The following is a 24,685-nucleotide window of genomic DNA, read 5'->3' as shown; positions in this document are numbered from 1 at the left end:
GCAGCGCCCAGGGAGGCTGGCTACAGTTCCATGGACCTTAAACTTCTTAATAATATTTGCCACTGTTGTCACAGGAACATCAAGCTGCTTGGAGATGGTCTTGTAGCCTTTACCTTTACCATGCTTGTCTATTATTTTCTTTCTGATCTCCTCAGACAACTCTCTCCTTTGCTTTCTCTGGTCCATGTTCAGTGTGGTGCACACAATGATACCAAACAGCACAGTGACTACTTTTCTCCATTTAAATAGGCTGAATGACTGATTACAAGATTGGAGACATGTGTGATACTAATTAAAGAAACTAATTAGTTTGAAATATCACTATAATCCAATTATTTATTATCTTTTCTAAGGGGTACCAACATATGTGTCCAGGCCATTTTAGAATATCTTTGTACAATAAGCAATAATTCATATCTTTTCACAGCTTCTTTGCTTTATTCTATGACATACCAAAGGCATGCAAGTATACATGATAAAATAGCTTTTAATTTCATCACTTCTCAGGAGGAATGAAGCATTATTTCAATGAGCTGTAAGGGTACCAAGAAATTTGAGCACGTCTGTATATATTAATTATATAATTAATAATTAGATTAGACCGATGTCCAGTACGTACGTTTGCTGAAAGTAACTCAGCCATTGAATACACTTTTCCTATATATGTTTATTGGAGATTATTTTACCATTGTGCATTTCAGCAAGTGGCTGGATTTTGTTTTTGTTTTAAATCTTTCAATGATTTCCCGATGCCTTTCCACAGTGGATACAGCATCTTTCTTCCTCTCTGTTCGAAGCATTTGTTGTCCAGGACTGGGTAACATCAGCCCATGACTGAAAATCTTACTACAATAACCTTGCTCAACAGTTCATGGGACTGAGACGTTATTTGCATTGTGCTATTGTGGACAGCGACTCCACTGAATGCTGCTTGAACTGTGACTGTGTGTCTGTGACTGTTAGGGTGTGTTACAGTAGTGGGGTTCGCAACAAGTTATTTTTGCTTGTTAACAATTTGAACTTGCAAAAAGCGCAGGTAAGGTTGTTACAACAAAAACATGTAGCCTTGTTTCAGATCTGGACATCCTGAACTTGGGCTAAGACTGCTGTCAACAATGAAATCTGAGATACCAAGGGTAAAATGATATACAAAGAATGATAAAGAAAACACTCAAAAAGAGAAACGAAAAAAAGCCCTCAACTAAAAATGACAATAATCACGGCAAAAAAATAAACTAAAGAACTGTGAACTTTATACAATTAATTGAAGGTAGTAAATGTAACCACACGTTACTTAAACGTTTCATTGAAATATTAAAATATTTTCTTTTCTACTGTAAGAAATTCACACTAAGGTCGATGCCCATGTGGATAACAAAAAATAAAGATACAACTCAGTCCACTTTACAAAGTGACCCTTTGTAATCTAGGAGATGAAGCCACACCCTCTTTTGGGTTCTAAAACACTATTTGCACAGGAGGAATCCACTGGCAGTCATGTGACGAGACGCCTGCGGAAACACTGAATAGTTGGCATGGACAACATTGCAGATGTAGGGTGGGTCAAGTTAGTGTGGTTTGGATCTCTGGCAATAACTGACTGGTCCAAGCTGTGCGACAAAAGACCCTAAATCTTATTTGAAATTGGAAAGCACAAAGGTTTGACCATGCAGCTCCCCAGACAGCTGCAAATATAAATCAACTTCAGCACCAATGACATTGCAGCAAACTGAAAACATGTGGCGCTGCTGGAAATGTGTTGAATACGTTCCAAATGATTGTGTTAAGGTGGATCACTGCCTCCTCCAGTGAGACCAAATGAAAACACCCAGGGCTTAATGATATCTCCTGTAACTGCGATACAAAGTGTGAGAGCGAGTGCAAGAGAAGGCCAAGGAGTACCTTTCTTCAACTATTTTTTTTATTCTTTTTAAACCAATTCAATTCCCAGTTTAGGACTGACATTTAAATCACAGATTTCATGTAAATCCCACAGACAATGCATCTCCTTTGCCTCAGGCAACCCCCCCCCCCCCCTCCCTCCCAGAAAAAGAAAAAAAGTGAGCAGATTATCCTTAGAGAGGTTGCACACTACTGGACTGCGGTCAGACGTCTCCCCATGATGCATCATTATTCACTCGCTGTCCATAAAAAGTATTTATAGTCTGTGTGTAAACTGCATCTTTTTTTTTTTTTTTTTTTTTTTTTTTTTTTAAAGTAACTACAGTATTTAAGAATACTGCCCCTCCATCAAAAAAAAAAAAAAAAAAGCTTATTTAATAAATTTCCCTTGATCCCCAGTCCCGAGTTTGTGTGCAGCGTGTCCAACTTGACATCGGACAGAGTCTCTTTTCAGGGCCTCTTTCTGATCCTGAAAGATTTCAGTACTTCACTCCCGGCACAAACTCCTTTGCCTCTGGGTTTAAACTGCTCTTCCGCTGTAAAAAACAAAGCAGAAACAAAAAACCGTTTTTAAACTAGACAGGAGAGTTCGGAACTCAAAACTAGCGATTATTTTTAATATGTCAGTTTCAGATGCATTTAGTTCAAAATCAACATTTTTTTTTAATATGGCATAAAGCCTGCTATGTCCCTGCCTGCAAGCTGAGGTCCTCCGACTCTGGCCTGCTTGTTGTCTCCAAGCAAAAGTGCACCACACCTGGAGGAAGCTAGCTACTCTTTGGAACTCTCTCCCAGCTTTGGTACGTGACGCTCCCACCGTCGTTCGCTTTAAATCAACTCTCAAGACCCACCTGTTCTCTCTTGCTTTCCATGCTCTTTAACCTGATATCTGCTATTAGCTGCTGTGTTGCTGCTACTATTTCATGTATTATGTTACCATCATGTATTATCCACTTTCCACTGTATTTAATGTATTATGCTTTTTTTTACTGTATATAATGTATGATGCATTTCTCTGTATTTAAAGTGTTATGGATTTTCTTGTTGTTATTGCATCTTGTAAAGCGCTTTGTGATGTGGGTCCACTATGAAAGGCCTTTGTTTTGAGGGGGGGGGGGGGGGGTTCTTAATCCCAGTACAGCACAGTTCATTTCTATATTAATCCCAGTACAACACAATTCACGTCTCTCGCTCCCTTTATAACAAGCATCTCAAGGTGGAGGGATGCAAGGATTCAATGGTTTAGGTTCTGTTGATTGGTTCTACACTGGTAAAGGCTCCCAAAAACTTGGCTGCAAATAGTAGAGAGGTTAGGATGCAAGTAGGAAATTTAAATAAAAGCATAAATCCCACAAAGTAATGAATGCACATGGGCAATACGTTAAACAGAAGAACAGGAGCGGGAGAACATGGTGCGTTTTTGGAGAAGGACAGGAGAGGGGAGCAAGCACCCCAAATGGCTCTGCACTGGCCACTCACCGCGATCTCGTCAGCGTTGTTGTTGTCGTTGACAGTGAGCCCATTGAGCTGCTGCTGGAGTGGCCCCACCCCCGAGGGGAGGTCCCGCGACGGAATGAACCAATCCTGATCCTCTTCATCCAGCATCTCCTGGAAACAGCGTTCCAAGAACTCCTGCTCCAGCAGCTCCTCTTCCACCTGCAGAGAGGACAGAGAAGTTACAGTACTGCACACACACATGAGGACATAGAGAGAGAGAGAGAGAGAGAAAAAGAGAAAGAGAACAGCAGTGCAGATACACACGCAAAGCACGCTTGCAGCACTGCAGAGAAACACACACCATACAAGAAACACACTCAACACGAGTAGAGGTAGACTTTGAACACAAACATACAATAAACATGCCCTCTCACTTTTGCCCTGCATTTTAATTATTTATGTATTTTTTAAATAAAATGAGAAATATTATATCTGTTCAGGTCAGCTGTGCCAATCTAGATCTACACAGGGTTGGTATTAACAGCCACTCTGTAGTATCCTTCAATAGAAACACTCATGGATACGGTTGTTGGCAGGGTTCACTGAACCCCATTACTACCATGTCAAATGCAGAATAAGGTAGTCCAAGACGACTGGTCAGGATCTCTGTAGCCTGTTATAGGACTCCAGCACTCACAGTATGTTTGTAACAGAAGTCCCTGCAAAGTTACATCAGATCAAGGCCAAAACGCACACCGAGTCACAGACTGTGCTTCCTGTTCAAGTGAGATAGTCACCAACGGCTTACCTGCTAGGATCAATGTTGGATAAGCCTAGACTTTAGAGAAACTGGGTAGTTTAAAAATGAGCTAGATTTCATAGACTCAACTAATTTGAAGATAATTTGGGTTTAATGTTAAGTGAAGCAGCCACCAGATGGCAGAGAAGTTTTAGTGTTCCTAAATTTTATGACAACTTGAAAGGGGATTGCATTGCATTCTGTGTTTTTAGGGAAATGACACCTTTGGCTAAACATCCTGTCCCAGAGTTTTAACTTCAAAGGAAATAGGCAAAAGGCTTATTCCACCTTTCTTATTTCTTCTTACCCTTTCAACGATAGTTTTATTGCCTTGTCAGTGAAACACCTTAGGATGTTTTGAAGTTGCGTTAACTTAGAAAAGTGGGCCCCACGTGATCAATAATATTATTGGTTGATAGGAGGCTTGTAAAACTTGCTTCAGTATGTACTTGTCTTTTCTGATAGGTTAAGAAGAAAGGGGTAATGTCATATGGGAGGCTATATTATTACAAGCATGTCTATCCATCTTTGATTCTATTGCTGTACTGTATAATAAAATATTTTTTTAAATCTATAATGGCGTTCGGAATCAGTTATTTCTACTCACGGATGCACAGAGGAACAAAGAACATTAACTAACATGATGTTGTTTTAATTCCTTATTAAATTTCAACAATCATACTTTTCAATCAAACCCATTGAAACGTTGTGCTGCCAGGCAGAGTATTTAGCTCTATACTGGGGCAAAGACAGTCTTTAAATACCCACAGCTCTCCCATCTCCCCCCCCCCCATAAAAAATATGACAGCTTACTCCAAGTTTGAGAACAGAAGTATGGGAAATCTACAAAACTCACATGTGGTGCAGTGCATGCACATTGATACGAGCTGTTACTCGGTGGTGTGCAGGGTCTCTCAAGATATACGAGCTGTTACTCGGTGGTGTGCAGGGTCTCTCTCTTAAGATATACGAGCTGTTACTCGGTGGTGTGCAGGGTCTCTCTCAAGATATATGAGCTTTTACTCGGTGGTGTGCAGGGTCTCTCTCAAGATATACAAGCTGTTACTCGGTGGTGTGCAGGGTGTCTCTCTTGAGATATACGAGCTGTTAGTGCAGGGTCTCTCTCTCGAGATATACGAGCTGTTACTCGGTGGCCTGCAGGGTGTCTCTTGTAGAAGAGAGGTCATCCCATGCAGTTTAGATCCCTAGTAATCTGTTTGTAGGGCAAGGGATTTGGAACAAGAGCAGAGTGCAGTCTGTACACACAGTGCTTTTAACGTACCAGACGAAAAGAAAATGTTGGCATGAGTGTGAAGAACGTATACCCGTTATTTGAGTTTAAAAATAAGGGTGGAGAGGTTTGAACAGACTGCCCCGCAATGACAATGAAATGGGCTGCACTCTTACACCAGAGTCAAAGTGTGTGTGTGTGCAAGTCAGGGCCAGCCTTAATTCCATTTTAAAAATCAAAGGAATTGGAATTTACATTTTAGACAATTGTTCAACTGTTTTTATTTGAAGCCAGTTTAATTCACTAACAAACAGTGAGTTCATTTTCAGTAATTTGTTGCCACTGTGAAAAGCTCATTTTAACAGAATACTGCCGAATGCAACGCTCAGTGATGTGTTGGGATAGGGACTTGATTTTAAAAAGGAATTGAAATTGAAAAACAGGCATTGACCCCGACCCAAGTCACCTACACTATATTTCAAGATGCATGGTTTAAAATGCAACTGGTCAAACTAAAAACAGCAAATCGATTACTTCAGCAACTATGGCAGAAACAAGCATGGAAAATGAAAATGGAGAGCTTCCATACACCCCGATGCTGAAAATATCAATAGCTGGCGTTAAAGGAAGAGTTATAGCAATTGTGCCACCGTTTCTCTTTAACCCTTTGCGGTCCATTTATTAAATGCGCGTCAGACACACCAGGTCTAATTTGCAGTTCATTTTAGACGCGCTGTTTAAAAGTTTTTTTTTTCACAGTCAAACGGGTTTAAATGGCCCTGCATATCAACAAAGCACTCACTAGGCATCTCCAGCCCCGCCCCACCCTTTCGTTCTCTATAGCTTTCACCTATGTAAGAAATAAATAATAATAATAATAATAATAATAGTCGTACATACCGATCGATCATCTCCTGTTCACTCGTTTTATCACCAAACTCCTCAATAATGCGATCCAAGTCATTATTTTATTACTAGAACATCTCAAAAAAGCTCTGCAAATGTCCGTGTTCTCGGTGCGCTGACTTACTATCAGCCAGCTTGTTTACTTACGACCGCCCCGTTATCTGATACCAGATACCATGTATGACTATTCATGAGATACGCCCTTTTTTTTTTTTTTTTTTTCGACTTGTCTCGGCTCCTGACGCTCCCACTCAGCCATTGAATGGTTTTCTCGACTTTTTCCGGAGAAAAAACGACTAAAACCCGTTTTTTGCGTTTCTATAATGATGTCGGACAGGATCCGACAATGGACCTGATAGGAATAATTGCAATGTCGGACCAGGTCCGACAATGGACCGCAAAGGGTTAATGTAGGGCTAGGCCAGGACCCTATCCTGGTTAAATATTTAGAAATGTGGCTTATAGGTACATATGCTGTGGCTTATCCAGCCAGCTTGGGAGTACTGGATCTAGCAAACTTAGTGTTAAATATTAGTACTGTCACACAATGACAGGAATGGAAAGAAGACTCCTACTGTACAGGAGTTTCACCCAGTCCAGGTTTTGCTACAAGCTTGATTGGTATCGGTAACAAGCTCAGGTGTGTCGCTTTAAATCTCACAGTGAAACTGGGAATGAATCGAACCGCTATACAATCAGAGTCTTATTTCCACCTCTGGAACAGAGGTTGCTGTTGAATACCATATCACAAGGTTAAATCAGGCCTCGACCACAGCTGTGCACAGTTAAGTTACCCTGTGTTCTGCACATACAGGGTTTCCATTGAGCCGGCCCTGTATACTGGTCGTGTCTGAATAGCTGCTCACCTGTCGGTTGTACTCCTCTTCGTTCTCCATCCACATGTAATCTGCAAACGGGTTGGCATCGCCCTCCCCGTGCCCATTGGCTGCCGGCTCCTCCTTCCCCGGAGCGCTGCTCCCCGTCAGCTTCGCTACGTTGGGGCCGTTCATCTTCGACGGATCTGTACACCACAGAAACAACCAGCTTGAAAACTCACACTCAGAGACAGACCAGCCGCAGATCAGGAGATTCACATGGGGGAGGGATAATAAAGGTGGGGACAGGAGGGCAACTCTAGGAATCTCTTCCTGATTGTCGTTATGTGTCAAAAGGTAAGCAGTGACTGTTCAAACTGGTTTGAGTATGGGGTATGCATTCAAAAAAACAAACAAAACAAAAAGCTGTGAACGACAATCAAATTACCATTGGGCAGGGTGAGATTTATAGTTGTTGGTACGAACACATTTATGGTATTCTCCTTCCCGTCGCACACAGACAACATCTAACTTTCCTCTGGCAGTTAATGATCAGGTGACTGAGGCATACACGCAGGCAGTTAATGATCAGGTGACTAAGGCATACACGCAGGCAGTCAATGGTCAGGTGACCGAGGCATACACGCAGGCAGTTAATGGTCAGGTGACCGAGGCATACACGCAGGCAGTCAATGGTCAGGTGACCGAGGCATACACACAGGCAGTTAATGATCAGGTGACCGAGGCATACACACAGGCAGTTAATGATCAGGTGACCGAGGCATACACGCAGGCAGTTAATGATCAGGTGACCGAGGCATACACGCAGGCAGTTAATGATCAGGTGACCGAGGCATACACGCAGGCAGTTAATGATCAGGTGACCGAGGCATACACGCAGGCAGTCAATGGTCAGGTGACCGAGGCATACACACAGGCAGTTAATGATCAGGTGACCGAGGCATACACACAGGCAGTTAATGATCAGGTGACCGAGGCATACACGCAGGCAGTTAATGATCAGGTGACCGAGGCATACACGCAGGCAGTTAATGATCAGGTGACCGAGGCATACACGCAGGCAGTTAATGATCAGGTGACCGAGGCATACACGCAGGCAGTTAATGATCAGGTGACCGAGGCATACACACAGGCAGTTAATGATCAGGTGACCGAGGCATACACACAGGCAGTTAATGATCAGGTGACCGAGGCATACACACAGGCAGTTAATGGTCAGGTGACCGAGGCATACACACAGGCAGTTAATGGTCAGGTGACCGAGGCATACACGCAGGCAGTTAATGGTCAGGTGACCGAGGCATACACACAGGCAGTTAATGGTCAGGTGACCGAGGCATACACGCAGGCAGTTAATGGTCAGGTGATCGAGGCATACACGCAGGTTCTCAGCAACTCCAGGTCACATTTTCTTGAGCCAGCCTACAGTACAACACAGCCTTTATTTATTTATTTCTCTCAATATTCAGCATTTCTTCACAGCATTTTCCATGTACAATGAAATGCTGTACGTAGGCAGTCTTATATACACAGATGCATGTTAAAGTACTTTATGTCAGGACTGCCCAGTCCCTGACCACATTCCGGCGCCTCCTTAAGACTCACCTCTTCAAACAGCACCTGTAGAACTCCTCTGTTGTATCCTGGGACACTATCACCCTTCATTTAAATATGCTTTATTTTGCTCTTATCTGCCCCCTATTTTACTGCATTTAATCCTGTACCTCAGAATATTGTAATCTCCCAAGTGTTTAATCTGTAGTATTTTGTACTTAATCATATCCTGATGTAACTATCACTATTATCTGCTGTATTATTGAATTGTGGTTTGTCACACTTGAGAATTATTGTATTTCTTGTTCTTATTGTATGACTTATATTGTAACACTTGAATGTATTTGTATTTGCTTGCGATTGTAAGTCGCCCTGGATAAGGGCGTCTGCTAAGAAATAAATAATAATAATAATAATAATAATAAAAAACGATTCTTAGGATGGTTTTTCTGACTGGTACAAATTCTTTCAAATACAATTGAACCTGTTTAAATTTAAAATGTAAACACTTAGGAAATTAAACTTAAAACCAACACCCATAGAAACAACTGCACATTGGCCAAATATGGCTACTCAATGTAGCTTCAGAAGCATTGGTTGATTTTCCATAGTCTTTTAATGTATTTTTTTAAAAATTTAAGAGGATTCACAATGGTGCGAACATTACCCACCCTTGGTGAAATCACAATAAAAGCGGCCAGAATTACACCCACCTCACACCTGTATACGAAGCAAACAAGAGAGCTGCAAAAGAACAGCACAGTCCCAGTGTGTAGATGTCAGACAAGGGGGTCTCACAGAACAGGGTCTCAGGATTGATCCTGGAGACGGTATTGATCGGACACAGCATGTAATTACTGTATGCATGCTGAAGGTTATTGAAAGAGATAGCAGCCGTCCCTTCTGGTATTTCAGAAGCTACTGTGCAGTTCACCTTTATTCAGATTTCTCAAGAGAGATGCATGTTCAGAGGCTGCTATGAGAATCGTTACACCTGTACAAGGCACGACGAAACAGCGAGCTGTGATGCAATTACATCTGCCAGATGGCCATTGGGAAGAGCACTGTAAAAAAAAAATAAACAAACACTGGACTGGACGTAGTTCAAAAAGGCAGGTATGAATCTGCTGTGTTCAGTTAACATGAGGAGCACAGTGCTCCCTCACTATAACGCGGGTCTCTGGGGACACACTATATGAGCGTTATAACCGAAGAGCGTTATAAACGGGGGAGGAGGTGGGGGGCGCCGAGGGACACAACACACATCTGACAAATACAAAATAAAATAACTCCCTCTCTAGAATGCATGTATAGTGAAGCAAATACTTAACTTTCCATGAGGAACACTACAGGTATGAATCTGTCCTGTGAACATGAGGAACACTACAGGTATGAATCTGTCCTGTGTGAACAAAAGGAACACTACAGGTATGAATCTGTCCTGTGTGAACATGAGGAACACTGCAGGTATGAATCTGTCCTGTGTGAACATGAGGAACACTGCAGGTATGAATCTGTCCTGTGTGAACAAAAGGAACACTACAGGTATGAATCTGTCCTGTGTGAACATGAGGAACACTGCAGGTATGAATCTGTCCTGTGTGAACATGAGGAACACTACAGGTATGAATCTGTCCTGTGAACATGAGGAACACTGCAGGTATGAATCTGTCCTGTGAACATGAGGAACACTACAGGTATGAATCTGTCCTGTGTGAACATAAGGAACACTACAGGTATGAATCTGTCCTGTGAACATAAGGAACACTGCAGGTATGAATCTGTCCTGTGTGAACATGAGGAACACTGCAGGTATGAATCTGTCCTGTGTGAACATGAGGAACACTACAGGTATGAATCTGTCCTGTGAACATGAGGAACACTGCAGGTATGAATCTGTCCTGTGAGAACATGAGGAATACTGCAGGTATGAATCTGTCCTGTGAACATGAGGAACACTGCAGGTATGAATCTGTCCTGTGTGAACATGAGGAATACTGCAGGTATGAATCTGTCCTGTGAACATGAGGAACACTGCAGGTATGAATCTGTCCTGTGTGAACATGAGGAACACTGCAGGTATGAATCTGTCCTGTGAGAACATGAGGAACACTACAGGTATGAATCTGTCCTGTGAACATGAGGAACACTACAGGTATGAATCTGTCCTGTGTGAACATGAGGAACACTACAGGTATGAATCTGTCCTGTGAACATGAGGAACACTACAGGTATGAATCTGTCCTGTGTGAACATAAGGAACACTGCAGGTATGAATCTGTCCTGTGAACATGAGGAACACTACAGGTATGAATCTGTCCTGTGTTAAGTCTTTGCCAGTGAATCAGAATGACTTCACAACTACAGCCGTGGAAAGTCTAACTGGCACCCCACTACCCAATATTGAATTCATTAGAAGCGGAGTTGGAGCCCCTCTATATCAGAGAGTGACATGAAGACGGGACTCCTGCGGGACCCACGGGATCCCCGCGGTACGGGAAAAAAATGGAGTTCAATTTTGCGGGATAGGATGGTAAAGGAGTGAAGCTCACGGGAACAGACGGGACCGGGAAAAATAAAAAATAAACCTCTCAGAACGGGCAAGAACGGGATTGAAGCTTCCGGGAATGGGAAGGAACGGGACTACTCTGCACCAGCAGACAGGAAGAGTGTTTTTTTGCTCTTTAAAGTCGTAAGAGCCTGACATGGAACTTGACTGTTACCATAAACATACAAAATAATATTAACCCTTTGCGGTCCACTGTCGGACCTGGTACGACATTGCAATTATTCCTATCAGGTCCATTGTCGGACCCTGTCCGACATCATTATAGAGACGCAAAAAACAGGTTTCTAGTCGTTTTTTCTCCGGAAAAACCCGAGAAAACCATTCAATGGCCGAGTGGGAACGACGGGAGCAGAGACAAGTCGAAAAAAAAAAAAAAGAAAAAAAGGCGTATCTCATGAATAGTCATACATGACCCTGGTATCAGATAACGGGGCGGTCATAAGTAAACAAGCTGAATGGTACTGTATCAGCGCACAGAGAACACGGACATTTGCAGAGCTTTTTTGAGATGTTACAGTAATAAAATAATGACTTGGATCGCATTTTTGAGGTGAAAGCGATAGCGAGCGAAAGAGTGGGGCGGGGCTGGAGATGCCTAGTGAGTGCTTTGTTGATATGCAGGGCCTTTTAAACCCGTTTGACTGGGGGGGAAAAAATACTTTTAAAAAGCGTGTCTAAAATTAACTGCGCGTGTGAAAGTAAATTGGACCTGACGTGCCTGACGCGCATTTAATAAATGGACTGCAAAGGGTTAACAGGTCTCACTTGAACATATAATCACATTCATTTTACCAAATTATGTTTAATCGCGCTACAATTAAATAATAGCCAGGAATACACAGAGGCGATCTCCATTTCCTGGTGTGGGGCCAGGAGGCTGTGACCTTAAGCTCCTTGCATCTGCCAGTATGGACAGCGACAGTGAAAGTGAGAGTAGCCTAATTCCATCAGTTCCAGACACCTCTTATGAATGTGAACCATGTAATGATGGATATGATGTAGAGAGAGAAAACAGGGATTGTCTCCCATATCAATTTGAGCCGTATGCCTCCGAATCAGAAGGGTCAAACTCGGAGAGAGACTCCGACAACACCAACGTGGACGGACCAGAGGGACAGCAGATGTCTGTGGAGAATCAGCGTCTTGGCAACACGGAATGGTTAATAAAAACCCTTATGTTTAACATAGATACTTAAAATATTTCATATTACCCATAATTGTATAGTTATATCAGTCATTTAGTTATTATTATTATTATTACATTTCTTAGCAGACGCCCTTATCCAGGGCGACTTACAATTGTTACAAGATATCACATTATTTTTACATACAATTACCCATTTATACAACTGGGTTTTTACTGGAGCAATCTAGGTAAAGTACCTTGCTCAAGGGTACAACAGCAGTGTCCCCCACTGGGGATTGAACCCACGACCCTCTGGTCAGGAGTCGAGAGCCCTAACCACTACTCCACACTAGTTAACAATATTGATACATGAATTATTGATACTAGCAGAATAACCTAACGCTGTGGTTGCTACTTATTATTATTATTATTATTATTATTATTATTATTATTATTTGTTTATTTAGCAGACGCCTTTATCCAAGGCAACTTACATAGACTAGGGTGTGTGAACTATGCATCAGCTGCAGAGTCACTTACAATTACGTCTCACCCGAAAGACGGAGCACAAGGAGGTTAAGTGGGTAATGGGTAATTGTATGTAAAAATAATGTGATATCTTGTAACAATGGTAAGTCGCCCTGGATAAGGGCGTCTGCTAAGAAATAAATAATAATAAGTGACTTGCTCAGGGTCACACAATGAGTTAATGGCTGAGGTGGGATTTGAACCGGGGACCTCCTGGTTACAAGTCCTTTTCTTGAACCACTGGACCACACTGCCTCCCTGGCATCTATTTAACATATCTCTCTCTATATACATATGTACAGTACATTAAGGATGTGCACATTTTCAGTTTTTTATGATTATTACCCCTAATCATAATGCAGAGATGTTAAAGGCTACGATTTGGCAGCAACAGTTACTATTTTGCAGGTTCTGCTACGACGCTACCTTGAAGGGGTATGTATGTACAATACTACGATTTTAATAAATAAATGGATACTCCCTGAACGTTTATGAAATATTATTTCAGTACCATGTTTTTTTTGTTATTTATTTTTTTAATGAATTAATGGTTCGTAATACTGTATTTCACTGACAGTTTATTGTGGCATTGAAAATCTCTGAGCCGGTGTCCCAGGAAAAAAGTAGATCAGGAAAAAAGTTGATCAAGCTCTGGAATTTAAAGGGGAGGTTCCATTGTTTCTAATGTAAACGAGCCTAGGCTAGGAAATGAGTAGATCGGATATATTAATGAACAATAAATAATCCAAAATTAATGTTGTAGGTATAATTTATATCAATTAGTAGATCGGATTTATTCGTTGGTATGCTGCTAGATAAGATGATGTGAATATCGCTTTAGATCCGATATATTAGCCTAACAAAATGCATAATTTAAAATGACTTTTGTACGTATAATTTACATTAACATGTAGATCGGATATATTCGACAGTATTATGCTAGATAAGGGAATGTGAATATCGCTGTAATATATATTAGCAGCAAATAAATCATTTAAAATGAATTGTATGATTGTACATTTCTGATTGTGTATTTCGGTTTGTGTAACAAACGTTAACTAGCTAAATGTGTTACGTATTGACGTTATTTTGCATTTCTGGAGGTGTTTTTGTTTTGGGAAGCACTCCAGTATGGACAGCAGGTATGCGAGCGATTGTCCAAAAGTTAAAGCATGAGTTTCAATCATGGAAAAAATTAAGCTCCATGCTGCGATTACTAACTAGGCCACGGTGCACATCAATTACACGATGTACTTGAAAAATGTTGCTTATACAGCATTATTATTTTATATTTGTTCTTTCATTTATTTTTACATACAGTACTTTGTATAATTAGGACAGAAAACGAACAGCAGGCTGGTTATCATAGTGTCTTCTCCTGGCGTCCATAGTTGTGTTTTTTTTTAGTCTGTTAGAAACAATGTATGTGTGTGTATAAATACACTGTCATCAGAAGGTATATCACTGAAAAACATATTTATATGCATATTTGGGTGCCTAATATAAGAAATCAATGTGTCCTCCTTGTAAGTACTGTAATAATATGAACACTACACAAGTGTAAACTATGCAAAATACAGAGATTACAAAAACTGGCCCCAAAATGAAGCTGTACCTAAACGGAGTAAATGAAAAGGCTGCACAGATATACTCACTACTCATTGTCGCTGCTGAACCCAGACCTGACCCCCGAATGTTCCACACGCTTCTACTGCAGGCAGCCCAGGGGAATAGAAACAATCACAGGCTTGGATGTGAGGGGGGGACCTTAGAAAAAACAAAGTAAAGGAACGGTTAAACAAAACTAACCACACAGTGCAAACAGAAACAACCACTGTCTGAAAAGAGCAAATGCAGCTGCAGCAGGTCAGAGCTACAGCTGCCCAGTTTAGCTGCATTCCAGGAAGGGAGTTTTACCTACAGGGCCTTGTCCCCTCCAAACCTGCTTGCCACTGGTGTGTTGCCTTTGTGACTCGAGTCGTACATCTAGGCTTTGTTACAGCTCAGGAAGCTACTCTTCACCCCCACAGAGCACATTCTACAGGAAACTCCTTCAGAGCCAATTAGTCAAAAAAGCTGGAAAGGTTAACAGCCTTCTTAAATATGAAACACATCCAGATTTCAGCATTACAAGTAGGGGTGCACCGATAATCTGTAGCCTATCGGCATGGCAGCAATATAAGGAAAAAAAACACAATCGGTTAATCAGGAGTTTTTGTATTGTAGCCGATAACGCACACCTATATTCATGACTGACCTTCTTCCAGCACAGAATGTAATGTTTGGTCAGGCATGCTTACTAATGACACAAGAACACTGAGACACTCATTTTCTTGCAGTGCTGTGTAACGTGCGATCAACCTGCAGGAAATATGCAGTGTTTGGAACAACAACAGGATAGGGGAGTTGTGTGCAGCAGAACAGACTTGATGCTACATTAAATCCAACCATGAACTGTGAATAGAATATTATTCTGATGCTTTAAAAACAAAAACAAAAACAAAAACAAAAAAAAATAATGTAGGTTAAATCCTAAATAACATTGATGGTTTAAAGTTAATTATTATTATTATTATTATTATACAATGTACTTAAATGACCTTTTGTAATTTTTGTTTATCTTGCTTAATCTGCATTGATTGTGGGTGTACTGGGTGGCACTTTGAAGCAGGAATTGATTACTGTGCCGTTTTTTGTTAAGTAACAAATTCAAGTTTGACTGAATTTTGTAAACCGGAAAGACTTTTTCTGATTAAGTGAACAATCTGAGTTGTGCTGCATTTTTAAACTACAACAAAAGTTGTAAACATTGCGTAGACTACATTTCTTTTCTAGATCAATCAATCAATCCATCCATCTTTATTTTATATAGCACCTTTCACAGTGGACCACCATCACCAAGCGCTTTACAAGATGCAGTAACAACAAGAAAATCCATAATACTTTAAATACAGTGGAAAGTGCATAATACATGAAAAAGTAGCAGCAACACAGCAGCTAATAGCAGATATCAGGCTTAAAGAGCATGGAAAGCAAGAGAGAACGGGTGGGTCTTGAGAGCTGATTTAAAGCGAGCGACGGTGGGAGCATCACGCACCAAAGCTGGGAGAGAGTTCCAGAGAGTCGGAGCCATGAAGCTAAACGAGCGTCCTCCAAGTGTGGTGCACTTTTGCTTGGGGACAACAAGCAGGCCAGAGTCGGAGGACCTCAGCTTGCAGGCAGGGACATAGCGGGTCAGTAAGTTGAGGAGGTACTCCGGACCTGTGTGATGAAGGGCATTGTAGGTGAGCAGGAGAGTTTTGAAAGTAATCCTGAACTTTACAGATAGTCAGTGCAGCTGGCCAAGACGGGGGGTGATGTGCTCACAATTTTTACATCTGGTAAGGATCCTGGCAGCGGCATTCTGGACTAGCTGCAGTCGGTTTATGGTGCGTGCCGGGAGACCACCATATAGAGAGTTGTAGTAGTTAAGTTGAGAGGCGACAAATACAGGACAAAGTATCTCCGCATCTGGGAGGGAAAGGTAGGGACAGACTTTGGAGATGTTTCGAAGAAGGTAGAAGAAAGATTTGACCACGGAGATGTGGGCATCAAAGGAGAGGTTACTGTCAAGAAGTACACTAAGGCTTCGTACTGTGAGGGAAGGCAGCTATATTTAGATTCTTAAGTTGAGTTTTAGATCCTGCTGGAAGGAGCTCAGATTTGCTAGTGTTCAGCTGAAGAAAACTGGCAGACATCCAGGCCTCGATGTCTTGAATGCAAGCGGAGAGCCGGACCATGGAAGAGAAGCTTCCAGGGTCAAGTTTTAAGTAGAGCTGGATGTCGTCAATATAGGAGTGAAAAATTTGTCTGTGTTGGCGGATGAGGTGACCCAAGGGAAGCATGTAGATATTGAATAGAAGGGGCCCAAGAACAGATTCTTGGGGGACACCACAAGTGACTACGTCTAGCACAGAAAACAGACTGCATGCGTCCGGATAAGCAAGAGGACATCCAGGAGAGACAGGTTCCAGAGATTCCAGCATACTTCTGAAGGCGGTCAAGAAGAACGCCATGATCTATGGTGTAAAAAGCAGCTGTTAGGTCAAGGAGGACAAACACAGAGGGAGCACCAGCATCAGCATTGAGCAGGAGATAATTCACAATCCAGAGCAGAGCAGTTTCAGTAATGTGATGCGGCTGGAAGCCAGACTGTAGAGATTCAAGCAGATTGTTGTCCGTGAGATGTTTCATCAGCTGACTGGCTACAGGCCTTTCAAGAGTTTTTGAGAGAAAAGGGAGATTGGAGACGGGACACAAATTAGTCAGCTGGGTTGAGGGAGGGTTTTTTGAGTACCGGCGTAACTTGGGCAAGCTCGAGGGCAGCAGGAACCGAGCCAGAGTCCAGGGACAGGTTGAGAGTGTGCATAATGGAAGGAGCAAGATCAGAAGCACAGAGCCAGACAAGGTTAGTCAGCCAGGGGTCCAAGGGGTCCAGGGGGCACGTGGCAGTAGTTGATTTCAACAGTAAGCCGGAAACTGTACTGATTCTACTGTATAGGCAGTAGAGGTTGAAGTTATAATATGCAATATTTGACAGTAAGTCACTACAAAAGTTAATGACACATTATATACATTTTTTCTACAGAAGTGTTTTTACTAGTACAAAGTGTTATTTTTGTGTGACTGTTGTAAAACTAGGGTGGGTTACTCGAGTACTCTAAATAATTGTAATTACTCGAGAACTAGCTTACTAGTTGAGTACTCAAACAAACGGAAATAACATCTCTTCATGAATGCAAGTTCAATATAGTGTAGCGACCCAGTCAGTTCAGGTCGGCAGGACTTTCGTTTTGTCTCGTTTGTTTGTCTTGTTTCGTCTGGTCCTGTGCCTTCACGTTATCTGTATTGTTCCGGGGAGGGACCATACCACTAGTTTCGGTAGTGTGGGTGTGTGTGAGCCGCTGTTGGGTGTGGGCGGACCATGTCATTTTGTTAATGTACATGTGCAACACAAACCAGAAGTTCTTGTTCTAAATTTCTTAAAAAGCAACTGTTCATTTGAAGCCATGTTTTTACACAACAGTACTCGCTCAAGTTTGGTCACCATCGCACCTGTTGTATGGAACCCGGGTTCCCGTATTCTGCTGGTATATCAGCTGATATCCCATCATGCCTTTCTTCTTAAAGGCTTACAGCCTCCAATATCTCTGACAAGCACCTGGGTACATATTTTTATGGTATCACCACAAAAGGAACACACCTTTTTTTGGTTCATATGTACATTTATTATGTACTATATATCACCCTTAAAGTATGATGATGGACTGAATGTTAACACCTGAAAATCATATTTTTTAATCTAGTGTTATCATCGGTAAGTAATTGACCTTCTTTTATTAACAATATGAATGTCCCCGTCTTATTCAGAGTATGTTTAACTAGTGCTACTATTCCGTTGTAGTAAACTGCCTTGCGTCGATTCACTGTCTCTTGCAGGGTGCACTGCGTTTCACTAGCTATATTAAACATAACTTGCTTTTAATATTGAATATTACGTTTGTGTTGTTGCATGTTAAACGTACTTGGTTATATACAATCCATGGTGAAAGAGTAAGTAACTTACTATGATAAAATATGTGTGTGGTTTTTTTCATGGCCTGAATTCTTGGAAACCCTTAGGAAGGAGTGCATGTTCTGCAAATGATTTCAACGTACCGTTTTGGGCCTGTAGTCTTATACAAAAGCAGATTTGTAAAGTACTTCTAGTTCTAGAAGATCTACAATTTGTAGTTTTAGAAGAAATACAATTAGATAATGTACAATACAGAAGAATAAAGGAAAATAAATGGATAAATCAACTCAATACCATGATTCTCTCTCTCAAACAAACAGAAAGAGGATCATTTAAAACAACCACCGGTACCGTACCGTACCGAGCCCTCACGGGTCGGATGTGCCAGTGGAGAAGCACCCGTACCGTACCGAGCCCTCACGGGTCGGATGTGCCAGTGGAGAAGCACCCACACCGTACCGTACTGAGCCCTCACGGGTCGGATGTGCCAGTGGAGAAACACCCACACCGTACTGAGCCCTCACGGGTCGGATATGCCAGTGGAGAAGCACCCGTATCGTACCGAGCCCTCACGGGTCGGATGTGCCAGTGGAGAAGCACCCGTACCTGTACCGTACAGAGCCCTCACGGGTCGGATGTGCCAGTGGAGAAGCACCCGTACCCGTACCGTACCGAGCCCTCACGGGTCTGATAGCCAGTGGAGAAGCACCCATACCGTACCGTACCGAGCCCTCACGGGTCGGATGTGCCAGTGGAGAAGCATCCGTACCCGTACTGTATCGAGCCCTCACGGGTCTGATAGTCAGTGGAGAAGCACCCATACCGTACCATACCGAGCCCTCACGGGTCTGATAGCCAGTGGAGAAGCACCGGTACCCGTACCGAGCCCTCACAGGTCGGATGTGCCAGTGGAGAAGCACCCATACCGTACCGAGCCCTCACGGGTCGGATGTGCCAGTGGAGAAGCACCCGTACCTGTACCGTACAGAGCCCTCACGGGTCGGATGTGCCAGTGGAGAAGCACCCGTACCCGTACCGTACCGAGCCCTCACGGGTCTGATAGCCAGTGGAGAAGCACCCATACCGTACCGTACCGAGCCCTCACGGGTCGGATGTGCCAGTGGAGAAGCATCCGTACCCGTACTGTATCGAGCCCTCACGGGTCTGATAGTCAGTGGAGAAGCACCCATACCGTACCATACCGAGCCCTCACGGGTCTGATAGCCAGTGGAGAAGCACCGGTACCCGTACCGAGCCCTCACAGGTCGGATGTGCCAGTGGAGAAGCACCCATACCATACCGAGCCCTCACGGGTCGGATGTGCCAGTGGAGAAGCACCCGTACCTGTACCGTACAGAGCCCTCACGGGTCGGATGTGCCAGTGGAGAAGCACCCGTACCCGTACCGTACCCTCACGGGTCGGATGTGCCAGTGGAGAACCACCCGTACCGTACCAAGCCCTCACAGATGTACCAGTGGAGAAGGGGTATAAGGTACTGTAAAAAAAAAAAACAGAACTATTTCTCTAAGTCATCATGCTCCTTTTGCGCTTTGTGTTCAGTAGTGTGAAACAGGGGCTATTCCGTAAAGCACAGGGCCACGCTAGAGGAGGATTCAAAAAGAGAAAGGAGGGTGGGGTGACAACTGACAATACAGTCGTTAAATTTAGGGAAAGTGTGATAGGTAGTGTGTGATACACTGCCGTTACGGATTCTGTCGGATGAGATGACGTTAAAAGCTATAAAACCCTGCTCTTTTGCATTGTGGTTTAGACACTCACTTATTTGTGGTGCACAGGGTCCCATCCCTGTTACATGCATCCATACCAACTATAAAATAACACACTTGTTCTTCATTCAAGAACCACTTGGTGAACTACAGTGAGATACATTGTGTTTTGGTCTAACATCCCGATACATACATCTTGATGCGATATATCATGTGATGAAAGTACAGTATCCTGATTCATCGATACATGATGAAATGTTACATCCCTAGTACATATTCCTAATTAATTTACAGTGGGAAAGAAAGTTCCTGTAACACAATACAGTAAGTAATCATCCTTATTTCCCCTTGGTCATCACTAAAACCAAGCAATGTTAAAAAAATTTTTTTTTTAAAAAGTCATAAAACAGACAAGAAGTTTACTTCAAGTATTTACTTCAATATATCAGAAAATGTATAGCAATGTAACGTTTCCCATGGTTTAATTTAATTTGGCCTATCAACCAGTCCTCGCGCTTGTTTACGTTTTCTGCACGTACTAACAAACCACAATGTAACCATTAGGTACAAGGGGCATGTGTCCCACAAATATACATGCAGCTAACATTTTTGCAAGGAGGAGCAGAAACAGCATTTAACATTTACAGACCGATTGCATCTGGTCACCCGAGTAGCTCTCAAATGGACTTAAGAAAAAAGTTTCAACAACCACTCAATTACTTGTGCTGCTAAAGGGGTTAAGTAAAAATACTGTACTTACTGCGTATACCGTCTATTGTTCAAACAAGGTGGTCAATTAAAATGTGTCGGAGTTGCGTAATTTCCACAAGAGGCGTATTTGTGATAAACTACTAGATGACAGCCAAATGTGATGCTGTCTTTTCATAAAGTTGGGACAATTCAAATTCATCCAGTCACTCACACGTGTAAGACGAGCCGTGTGTTGCAATACTAATCCACGCCACGAACAGCCAAAGGACACGTCGCTTTTAAAACACTGGAACTGTGCAGCACATGCAGTTACCACAGAAATGTTTATTTACAGATACATCGGTATCAAGGTTACGTATCCTTTAAAACATTCAACCTATAAAATGTCATACAACAAAATGACCATGCCGCCATTCAAGCACACACAACGACCAGACCGCACACGGGCCTTGTGTTACAAAGTAATACATTCCCTTTAAATATAGACCTTTTAAATAATATTTTTCAGAGGCACTCGCAAAAAAAAAGTCAAAGGACAATAGCGTTACGAGAAAGACTACCAAACCACTTTAAGAAAAAATAAGTTTTAAAAAAAACAAAACCCACAGGACATAAAACAGAATTTGTTAGCAAAACATTGACAATCCTACATCGGTGTGTAACTGAATATATAAGCAAGAAACCACATAACTAAATGTGATTAAGTATAGGGGTGCATTTCCGCTCTACGATTCGTTGTTTTCGCTGTTAAAATACATCAAGTAGGTCATGTGGTCGACAGCGTTAAACAAACATACCTCCACCATCACCACGGCTCCACACACACATGCGTGGCTAGATTTTCCACTAGGTCCACCTCACTTGAACGACAAAAAAGAAATGTCTTACACACGCTGTGAAATGTCTTACACACGCTGTCGATTCCAGCCCCGACTGTCGCTAGCTGAGCAGCCCAAACGGAAATACATACATGGCAGTGTTTCTTGTCATTTATTAAAACGTTATGCTTCCAATAACTCCCCCGTAGTAACAAGTCTTATGGTCGGATCATATTTTTCATAAACTGTAGTTGTGCTACAAAATGTCTCTGTGCTCCCTCCTCAATGGTCTTACAACTTAAACAAATGCAAACTCACCTAAAAAAAAAGAAGCCAGAAGATACCACCAGCACAAAATAAAACCAGAGTCCTTTGAGTAAATAGCAGCCTGAGCACTTGAGCTGGCAAATTTAAAAAAAATAAATAAAAAAAACCACATCCACTGCTAGCTCCAACTCCAACACTGAACTCCAGTACTGCCCTGCCCCGCCCCCTTCTCAGGCTCTCACTGGCCAGAGCGCCCGCCGCTCAAACAACACAGTGCAATCAACAACTCGAAATACTGGATATCCGCCCTCATGGCTCCTAATTGTCGAGTTCATTGGTCGTCGAGAGTGGCAATTAGAACCTGCGCTTACGTCATGCGCAAGTGCTGGCCGTGGTTCACCCACCCCGTCACACACAAAGCCAGCGCGCTGCACGACCATTGGCTAAGCGACGGTCTTCCCTGCGCGTCGCGTTTTTTCAGTGGCTGAAGCATCTCTTTTATCAGATTGGGTGCCTCCCGTTTTGCACCAGTGTTATTTTGCCCGAGTCAACAAGAATTTGGTTTTGGCGAGCTGCAAATTAACGTTTAGACAATGCGCCCCTCCCAAGATTGAAATGTGTGGGTTTTTTTTTAGACTGGTAGGTATCTCTCAACCCGCACGGCTGAGCCGTGTTCTGTTGAATGTTTAGACAATAACGGCAGTGCACTGTGAGTGATCCTGAGAGGTTACACGTGTTTGAACCTCGGCTCGTTTAACTGCGATACTGTCATCAATAAAGCTAGCGGTACAACTCAGGACACGAAGGCAGAAGGAAACTGACGTGATAATGGTTTCGAGAATATTTCCTATGATTCAGCCTCAGCAGAGCTGCCGAGTTTCGTGTTTTATCAATGATGATGTGTGTTTTTCTTTTATTTTTTATTTCTTATTTCTTGTGTTTGCTGTGGTGGTGCGAGCCTCTTGTCAGGTCGACAGTGTAAATGATAATGTGTTTTCAATTGACTGATCTGGATAAAGCACGCTTTTGGTTGATTGACATAACCAAACATCATGATAACTGTTAACCACACCGCGCAAATAAAGTAACAAATCAGTTATCTGTATCACGGTGTTTTAAATTACATTCTTGCAAAGCTGCGAGATGAGGAAGTGGTGCCGAAAAGTCGTGTAAAGCAATGGGTCCCAACACTTTTCCTGGCACTCATTTAGGACCTGGTTGAAATATATATATATATATATATATATATATATATATATATATATATATATATATATATATATATATATATATATATCTAGACTGGGGTCGCTGGTCTTTGACCTTTTCTGCCTTATACAGATTACGAATAATAAAAGATACATTGATTCATTTTTTTTTTTCTAAAATGAGATGCATATGATAGTTATACTGTGTGGTCCAGTGGTTAAAGAAAAGAGCTTGTAACCAGAACGTCCCAGTTTCAAATCCCACCTCAGCCACTGACTCATTGTGTCACCCTGAGGAAGTCGCTTAGCCTTCTTGTGCTCCGTCTTTCGGGTGAGACGTAATTGTAAGTGACTCTGCAGCTGATGCATAGTTCACACACCCTAGTCTCCTGTAAAGTCACCTTGTATAAATAAATCAATTTGAATATACATAAATAGGTATATAGTATATTCACACATCAATTTCCCATGTATGCATACGTTTTCATACATCATATTAGTAGCCTAAATGTTATAATTATGAATTTCCCTTTTTTTGTTGTTCTTTTTAATAATTCATAAATGGTTTCCTCTTCCCCTCATAAGTGTTCTGATGCTGCCACGTTACTGTGCAACACAATCTCTGTCCTGTAGCAATGGGGTAAGTGGGGATTCAGGATCAGGAGATTACCACAGCATCATTCCACACAGGGTGAGATACTTTAGCACTGTTTGGGTCAGTATTTTAGATTGTTGTTGTGTTTTTGTTGCTTATTTATTTCAGTTGTTTTGTTTTTATGTTTGTTGGGAATAAAGAAAGGGTTGTAAATATGATTGTGGCAGGACGGCTGAGTGGTGACATCCCCAGCACAGGAAGCTGACAGAGAGACACAGGCAGGTACTTCTGGGTTGAAAGAGCTTTATTCAAACAGTAATAAATAAAAAGTGTGACAAAAACACTGCTCACTGCCCGGCTACATACCCCCAACGGCCCCCCCCCCCCCCCCCTTAAAACACAACCACCCTCGCTCAAGTCCCCTACTGTCCTTCTCCCATCCTTGATAATTAAATTGAAGAAGGAATCTATGAAAAAGACCTATGAGTTTATGTTGACTCAGAAATGTCTTCATCTAGACAATGTGAGGAAGCTATAAAAAAGGCTAACAAGATGCTCGGATATATTGTGAAAAGTGTTGAATTTAAATCAAGGGAAGTAATGTTAAAACTTTACAATGCATTAGTAAGACCTCATCTAGAATATTGTGTTCAGTTGTGGTCACCTCGTTACAAAAAGGATATTGCTGCTCTAGAAAGTGCAAAGGAGAGCGACCAGACAGGCTAAAATAATTCAAATATAGCCTATGCAGACAGGCTAAAATAATTCAATCTATTTAGTCTTGAACAAAGAAGACTACGCAGTGATCTGATTCAAGCATTCAAAATCCTAAAAGGTATTGACAATGTCGACCCAGGGGACTTTTTCGACCTGAAAAAATAAACAAGGACCATGGGTCACAAATGGAGATTAGATG

The 24,685-nt window shown here is 42.1% G+C and overlaps 1 protein-coding gene across 3 annotated transcripts; it reads right to left on the bottom strand.

Moving 5' to 3' along the window:
• Window positions 1-2,252: 2,252 nt before the first annotated feature.
• On the bottom strand, window positions 2,253-22,203 carry paip2b (poly(A) binding protein interacting protein 2B). Of its 3 annotated transcripts, XM_059034726.1 has the most exons (6): window positions 22,018-22,203; window positions 21,679-21,741; window positions 14,544-14,655; window positions 7,142-7,296; window positions 3,382-3,558; window positions 2,253-2,438 (listed from the first exon to the last, which is right to left on the bottom strand). In XM_059034726.1, the coding sequence occupies exons 3-6, from the start codon at window positions 14,548-14,550 to the stop codon at window positions 2,382-2,384; spliced, it is 396 nt and encodes a 131-aa protein (XP_058890709.1). In that variant the 5' UTR covers window positions 14,551-14,655; window positions 21,679-21,741; window positions 22,018-22,203; the 3' UTR covers window positions 2,253-2,381. The 3 variants fall into 3 exon arrangements, with proteins under 3 accessions (XP_058890709.1, XP_033890702.1, XP_033890705.1); XM_034034811.3 differs by lacking the exon at window positions 21,679-21,741; XM_034034814.3 differs by lacking the exons at window positions 21,679-21,741; window positions 22,018-22,203 and adding an exon at window positions 20,931-21,044.
• Window positions 22,204-24,685: the final 2,482 nt, after the last annotated feature.

Source organism: Acipenser ruthenus, chromosome 1 (genome assembly GCF_902713425.1).
Source record: "Acipenser ruthenus chromosome 1, fAciRut3.2 maternal haplotype, whole genome shotgun sequence".
NCBI lineage: Eukaryota > Metazoa > Chordata > Actinopteri > Acipenseriformes > Acipenseridae > Acipenser > Acipenser ruthenus.
This window is presented reverse-complemented; position numbering and strand designations above follow the sequence as displayed.

What these genes read in the sequence shown, in the direction of transcription:
- paip2b (XM_059034726.1), bottom strand. An exon ending in AAGAGGAGTACAACCGACAG is followed by an intron (nt 3,559 to 7,141) that starts GTGAGCAGCTAT and finishes TCCTCTCTGCAG; the next exon opens with GTGGAAGAGGAGCTGCTGGA. An exon ending in ACAACGCTGACGAGATCGCG is followed by an intron (nt 2,439 to 3,381) that starts GTGAGTGGCCAG and finishes TGTTTTTTACAG; the next exon opens with CGGAAGAGCAGTTTAAACCC.